The 8,083-nt window shown below is 41.8% G+C and overlaps 1 protein-coding gene across 1 annotated transcript; it reads right to left on the bottom strand.

Moving 5' to 3' along the window:
- Positions 1–187: 187 nt before the first annotated feature.
- Positions 188–1,828, bottom strand: LOC127329617 (GDSL esterase/lipase At5g03610-like). The gene is made up of 5 exons (XM_051356107.1): positions 1,780–1,828; positions 1,372–1,599; positions 967–1,244; positions 575–863; positions 188–472 (listed from the first exon to the last, which is right to left on the bottom strand). Exons 1-5 carry the CDS (start codon positions 1,826–1,828, stop codon positions 255–257), a joined length of 1,062 nt encoding a protein of 353 aa, XP_051212067.1. The 3' UTR covers positions 188–254.
- Between the last annotated feature and the right edge of the window lie 6,255 nt (positions 1,829–8,083).

Consider the following 8,083-nt stretch of genomic DNA (forward strand, 5'->3'; position numbering starts at 1 on the left):
AGTGAATACACACCAGGACTAGCTAGCATGTTCATGAGCCACTATCGTACGGGCATACAAATCATGATGGAAAAATGAAGAAAATATTGTAAATTAGTGCACAATTGTGAACACGGACAAGATATTAATTCGTGAAAGCATGCATAATCCTATATTCATGAGAATACTCTCGCAAACTTCTGCCCTAATATGGCACAATCTTGCGACCAAAGCTAGAAGCTAAAAGAACTGATAAAAAATCCAAAGCCATGCAACTATGACATGAACGATTTGATGGAGCCTTCAAGCTGCTTCATCACAGCCTTCCAGCCTGCACTCGTCGGGTGCATGTCGTCCCAGTAGAAGTGTTTGAAGAGATGATCCTCATCCAGCACGTAAAAATGATGCAGGCTGCCATCGCGGTAGCCACAGAACCCCTCAGGTTCATTGGCTTCGCAGCTCGGCGCCAACTTAAACGTGAACCGCTGCGAATCTTCACATGTGATTCCAAATCAAAATACAAATCACAAGTCAGAGTTAAGAGATTGGATATATTGGCAGATGGACACACGTATGACATCTTGCATGTGCTTACCTGGTGTCTGGTTATTGATGACGTTTGTGAAGGCCGTGTAGAGGTCGAGTATAAGGACGTTGCTGTTATTGCCCAACTTCTGTTGCAGCATGCTGTTGTGAGCGGTCGCGATAAAGTTGCCGTGGCTTTCGCAACGTGTGTGGTTATTCACCCTGGTGTGCCGAGGCATGCAACCGAGCGGGTGCATATTGTTAACAAGAATCTTTTGCGCCCCGAGCTTCTGCAGGCGGTGCACGTTGGCGACGATCTCGTTCGTCACGTTCTCGATGTAAGGGGTCAATGGGATGATCTGCGTACAAGCAAGAAAGTCGATCATCAGTGATATCCAAACAGAAATGACACCAACGTCGACTCACATTAGGATGTGTCGGTCTACTATGAATTGTACTCACACTATTAGTGCTGGTGTTGCCGAAGAGGTTAATCTTCGGAATGTAGTCGTTGCCGGAGATGGCTACGAACAGGAATGCACCGTCGAGGCGCGTACTCGAGATGAATCCATCGTACATTAACCTCTTGAAGGTGTCGACCTGCTCGCCAAGCGTCGGCGTCTCGTCGGGCGTGTAGAACACGCCGGCTCCGACGGTGGCCAAGGTCATGCCGTACGGGTGGCAAAAATTATTAGATTGCTTGTACGCTGGAGCGGCTTCATGAAACCCCATAATCTTTGCTGCAATGACCAATCAATCGATGATAAGGTACGTTAGTGCATATGCAAGCTGATTGATTAATGCATACAATGGCTGGCAGCAGTAAATCAGTTACTATTTGCACGCAAGTGGAAGTAAGGTACATACCAATAACATCAGACTGAACCATGAAATCGGAGAAGCGGCCGCTTGGACTCAACCCCTGCCAGTGCCCATTATAGTCCTCATAATTTAACCCGTAGGGATCGAACCACGCACGCGACAGGCGCGTCGGCACGCCGGTACCCGATCCCGGGCTGTTCCCGGTGTCAGCAAACGAGTCGCCGAACATGAACATATTGTACCAGTTTGTTCCAGACTCCACACGGGCAGCTGCTACCAATCGTCCATGCAAACACTATCAGCGATTACTTCGCGCAAGGCAAAACACAAAATATAAAATCATAGGTCAAGGAAGAAACGAGAAACAGGAATTGTCTGTGTGAGTAGGGGTAACAATTAATCTAATCTAGTCCTAGTTTTAAAGATAGGAAAGAAGGGCGTACACGTACGTACCCTGGAGAACAAGGAGGAGGCAGAACACGGAGAGGATCGTCGGAGACATGGCTATGGACGGCAGCCACGCTCGTCGTTGTTGCTACTGCGGAGAGGGGAGAGCGGTGAATGGGATCGAGTTGGCCTGTTCCTTGTTTGTGACCTAGCTACGTTACGTGTTGGGTACTTATACATGGGATGATGGCGAACCGTAGCTAGCGAGATAAATGTCGATTTGTTATATCAGAGGTAGGTTTGCTGGAATATCTTCAACTAAATAACCGAAGTTACGTATGTGGGGAGCTTTTTTTTGGAAGGAACTGCGGAGTACTTACAGTGATCCAAGTCGCAAATCTACTCCAATTAGTTTTAAAGAAATGGCGCGCCCCTGGTTACTCGTGGCAGGGTGAATAAATTGTGAAGGAACAGTCTAACCGTCGTCTAACTGAAATTGCGATTAGCCATAAGTCAGATTTACCGTTTATTAGTATATCCCTCATTTATCCATCCTCGTATTCATTTCTAACAGCTAAATACAAAAACTGTTCATTATTTGAGTATAATTTTTTTCCGGGTTTTTTGAATCACATCCGACCCTGCTCCCGAAAACTTCAGCCTTATTAGAGAGTTGTTAGCATAAAACCACCACATTGCGAGCTAAATATCGATTTTGGTATCACTTTATTTTTTCGGAGCAGAATACTACAACATTTTGCCGAAGTTGAAGAATAACTGAGCTAGAATGATTGAGAGTAAAATTACGCCGGACCATCCGGCGGGAGAGTCGGCACCATCAAACTTACTGTTGGTTTGGGTCGTACGAACTTCTCCCAAACGGCTACTTTCTCCCTTGAACTATAAATAGTCATTCTTCCTTCTTGGAGAGGTAAGGCTAACCATTCTTTGAGCTCTATCAACTCCATTGTTAAACCCAGTTGCGGACGCAGAATAAAATTGGAGGGGGACACACCTCAATTTTTTTTTTGCGTCGACCCAATTAATTGTGATTTTTTTAGAGTGAATTTTGTACACCCACACATGGGTGTGAGCATTTCGGTCACCATTCGAATTTATGCAAAGTTTGCAAAAATAAGTAGTCCTAGATAAAAAAAACTCTAGCGAAAGTCGAAGGCGTTGTCGGTGACCACCTCGAAAATAAACTTTCAACATTCGTCGTCGCCACCGGTAGGAGAAATATCAATTTAAGAAGCATGTAAATAAAAAAACCATTAGTATTGAGATACCGTCCGAGGAATATGTCTCAACTACATAGAGAACAAAAATGTGTCCAAGAAACATATTCTAAATTTACAGGGAACACTGTACTAAAAGAGCGATTAAAAAATCGAATCATAAAAAATATAAACATAGTTTTAATAATGTAACAAAATAAAGTAACAGAAAATTGAAAGTGCATAGAGCCCCCATGCGTGGTTTTGGTAATTAATAACAATCTCTATTGAATGGATTGTAGCGAACAAGAGGGGGGTGAATGGCGCTACGACAAGTTTTAGCCTTTTTCAATTTTTAGTGCAACGAAAGGTAAAGGTGATAGCTTTAGCGATAGCGGTGTTCCTACAATGATCCTAGGACAAGTGCAACAAGCAAAGAAATCAACAAGATAGTAAGAGTAAGGAGCAAGACAACCGGAGGGCGCGAAGACGAGGCGGAGTTTGTTTCCCGCAGTTCCTTCCACAATAGGAAGTACGTCTGCGTTGAGGAGGTGCTAGTCTCACACAAGAGACTAGACGGCCATGATACGTCTCCAACGTATCGATAATTTCTTGTGTTCCATGCCACATTATTGATGTTATCTACATGTTTTATGCACACTTTATGTCATATTCGTGCATTTTCTGGAACTAACCTATTAACAAGATGCCGAAGTGCCAGTTCCTGTTTTCTGCTGTTTTTGGTTTCAGAAATCCTAGTAACGAAATATTCTCGGAATCGGATGAAATCAACGCCCAAGTTCCTATTTTCCCCGGAAGCATCCAGAACACACGAGAGGGACCAGAGGGGGGGCACAGGCCCACCACACCATACCCTGGCGCGGCCTAGGGGGGGCCCGCGCCCCCCTATGGTTTGGCCAGCCCTTCGACCCCCTGGCGCCGCCTCTTCGCCTATATAAAGCCCCTGACCTAAAAACCTCGACACGATTGACGAAAACCACAGAAACCTTCCAGAGCCGCCGCCATCGCGAGGCCAAGATCTGGGGGACAGGAGTCTCTGTTCCGGCACGCTGCCGGAGCGGGGAAGTGCCCCCGGAAGGCTTCTCCATCGACACCGCTGCCATCTCCACCGCCATCTTCATCACCGCTGCTGCTCCCATGAGGAGGGAGTAGTTCTCCATCGAGGCTCGGGGCTGTACCGGTAGCTATGTGGTTAATCTCTCTCCATGTACCTCAATACAATAATCTCATGAGCTGCTTTACATGATTGAGATTCATATGAGTTTGTATCACAATTTATCTATGTGCTACTCTAGCAAAGTTATTAAAGTAGTTCTATTCCTCCTGCACGTGTGTAAAGGTGACAGTGTGTGCACCGTGTTAGTACTTGGTTTATGCTATGATCATGATCTCTTGTAGATTGCGAAGTTAACTATTGCTATGATAATATTGATGTGATCTATTCCTCCTACATATGCATGAAGGTGACAGTGTGCATGCTATGTTAGTACTTGGTTTAGTCTGTTGATCTATCTTACACTATAAGGTTACTTAAATATGAGCATTATTGTGGAGCTTGTTAACTCCGGCATTGAGGGTTCGTGTAATCCTACGCAATGTGTTCATCATCCAACAAAAGTGTAGAGTATGCATTTATCTATTCTGTTATGTGATCAATGTTGAGAGTGTCCACTAGTGAAAGTCTGATCCCTAGGCCTTGTTCCTAAATACTGCTGCGTTACTACTGCTTGTTTACTGTTTCACTGTGTTACTACTGCTGCAATACTACCACCATCAACTATACGCCAGCAAGCTATTTTCTGGCACCGTTGCTACTGCTCATATATATTCATACCACCTGTATTTCACTATCTCTTCGCCGAACTAGTGCACCTATTAGGTGTGTTGGGGACACAAGAGACTTCTTGCTTTGTGGTTGTAGGGTTGCATGAGAGGGATATCTTTGACCTCTTCCTCCCTGAGTTCGATAAACCTTGGGTATCCACTTAAGGGAAAACTTGCTGCTGTTCTACAAACCTCTGCTCTTGGAGGCCCAACACTGTCTACAGGAAAGGAGGGGGAACGTAGACATCAAGCACTTTTCTGGCGCCATTGCCGGGGAGGAAAGGTAAAAGGTACTCACACTCCGGATCTCGGCTACCAAGCTATTTTCCGGCGCATTGTAAGTACTCGAAGCTATTTCCTTTAGATCCTGCAATTGCATCTTTTTGTTTCTTGTTTACACTAGTTTGGCATAATGGACAACAATGAGCTTTTTATTCTATTTCCTGAGTTAAGACATGGATGGTTTGATCCGAAAATTAAAAAACCCATGGAACATGTTAGCATGAATACTTTGAACACCATTGTTGCTAATAATATGGAAAATTCTAAGCTTGGGGAAGCTGGTTTGCATGATATTTTTAGTCCCCCAAGCATTGAGGAGCAAATTTACTTTGATGATACTTTGCCTCCTATTTATGATGATTATAATGATAGTAGTCTTTTGTTACACTTTGTTATGGAGGATGAATTTGATTATGATTACAATATGCCTCCTATATTTGATGATGAGAATAATAATGATAGCTACTTTGTTGAATTTGCTCCCACTACAACTACTAATAAAATTGATTATGCTTGTGTGGAGAGTAATAATTTTATGCATGAGACTCATGATAAGAATGCTTTATGTGATAGTTATATTGTTGAGTTTGCTCATGATACTACTGAAATTTATTATGAGAGAGGAAAATATGGTTGTAGAAATTTTCATGTTACTAAAACACCTCTCTATGTGCTAAAATTTTTCAAGCTATACTTGTTTTATCTTCCTATGCTTGTTACTTTGCTCTTCATGAACTTGTTTATTTACAAGATTCCTATGCATAGGAAGCATGTTAGACTTAAATGTGTTTTGAATTTGCCTCTGGATGCTCTCTTTCGCTTCAATTACTATTTCTTATGAGTGCATCATTAAAAACTGCTGAGCCCATCTTAATGGCTATAAAGAAAAGAACTTCTTGGGAGATAACCCATGTGTTATTTTGCTACAGTATTTTGTTTTATATTTGTGTCTTGGAAGTTGTTTACTACTGTAGCAACCTCTCCTTATCTTAGTTTTGTGTTTTATTGTGCCAAGTAAAGCCGTTGATAGAAAAGTAAGTACTAGATTTGGATTACTGCACAGTTCCAGATTTCTTTGCTGTCACGAATCTGGGTCCACCTCCCTGTAGGTAGCTCAGAAAATTAAGCCAATTTACGTGCATGATTCTCAGATATGTACGCAACTTTCATTCAATTTGGGAATTTTCATTTGAGCAAGTCTGGTGCCATTTTAAAATTCGTCAATACGAACTGTTCTGTTTTGACAGATTCTGCCTTTTATTTCGCATTGCCTCTTTTGCTATGATGGATGAATTTCTTTGATCCACTAATGTCCAGTAGCATTATGCAATGTCCAGAAGTGTTAAGAATGATTGTGTCACCTCTGAATATGTTAATTTTTATTGTGCACTAACCCTCTAATGAGTTGTTTCGAGTTTGGTGTGGAGGAAGTTTTCAAGGATCAAGAGAGGAGTATGATGCAACATGATCAAGGAGAGTGAAAGCTCTAAGCTTGGGGATGCCCCGGTGGTTCACCCCTGCATATTCTAAGAAGACTCAAGCGTCTAAGCTTGGGGATGCCCAAGGCATCCCCTTCTTCATCGACAACATTATCAGGTTCCTCCCCTGAAACTATATTTTTATTCCATCACATCTTATGTGCTTTGCTTGGAGCGTCGGTTTGTTTTTGTTTTTGTTTTGTTTGAATAAAATGGATCCTAGCATTCACTTTATGGGAGAGAGACACGCACCGCTGTAGCATATGGACAAGTATGTCCTTAGTTTCTACTCATAGTATTCATGGCGAAGTTTCTCCTTCGTTAAATTGTTATATGGTTGGAATTGGAAAATGATACATGTAGTAATTGCTATAAATGTTTTGGGTAATGTGATACTTGGCAATTGTTGTGCTCATGTTTAAGCTCTTGCATCATATACTTTGCACCCATTAATGAAGAAATACATAGAGCATGCTAAAATTTGGTTTGCATGAGTGGTTTCTCTAGAGTCTAGATATTTTCTAGTAAGATGTTTGAACAACAAGGAAGACGATGTATAGTTTTATAATGCTTGTAATATGTCTTTTATGTGAGTTTTGCTGTACTAGTTCATGCTTGTGTTTGCTTCAAACAACCTTGCTAGCCTAAACCTTGTATCGAGAGGGATTACTTCTCATGCATCCAAAATACTTGAGCCAACCACTATGCCATTTGTGTCCACCATACCTACCTACTACATGGTATTTTCCGCCATTCCAAAGTAAATTGCTTGAGTGCTACCTTTAAAATTCCATCATTCACCTTTGCAATATATAGCTCATGGGACAAATAGCTTAAAAACTATTGTGGTATTGAATATGTAATTATGCACTTTATCTCTTATTAAGTTGCTTGTTGTGCGATAACCATGTTTACTGGGGACGCCATCAACTACTCTTTGTTGAATTTCATGTGAGTTGCTATGCATGTTCGTCTTGTCTGAAGTAAGAGCGATCTACCACCTTATGGTTAAGCATGCATATTGTTAGAGAAGAACATTGGGCCGCTAACTAAAGCCATGATCCGTGGTGGAAGTTTCAGTTTTGGACACATATCCTCAATCTCAAATGAGAAAATTATTAATTGTTGTTACATGCTTATGCATAAAAGAGGAGTCCATTATCTGTTGTCTATGTTGTCCGTATGGATGTCTAAGTTGAAGAATAATCAATAGCGAGAAATCCAATGCGAGCTTTCTCCTTAGACCTTTGTACAGGCGGCATAGAGGTACCCCTTTGTGACACTTGGTAAAAACATGTGCATTGTGATGATCCGGTAGTCCAAGCTAATTAGGACAAGGTGCGGGCACTATTAGTACACTATGCATGAGGCTTGCAACTTGTAAGATATAATTTACATGATGCATATGCTTTATTACTACCGTTGACAAAATTGTTTCATGTTTTCAAAATCAAAGCTCTAGCACAAATATAGCAATCGATGCTTTTCCTCTATGGAGGACCATTCTTTTACTTTCAATGTTGAGTCAGTTCACCTATTTCTCTCCAC

This window comes from Lolium perenne, chromosome 2 (genome assembly GCF_019359855.2).
Source record: "Lolium perenne isolate Kyuss_39 chromosome 2, Kyuss_2.0, whole genome shotgun sequence".
Classification (NCBI taxonomy): domain Eukaryota; kingdom Viridiplantae; phylum Streptophyta; class Magnoliopsida; order Poales; family Poaceae; genus Lolium; species Lolium perenne.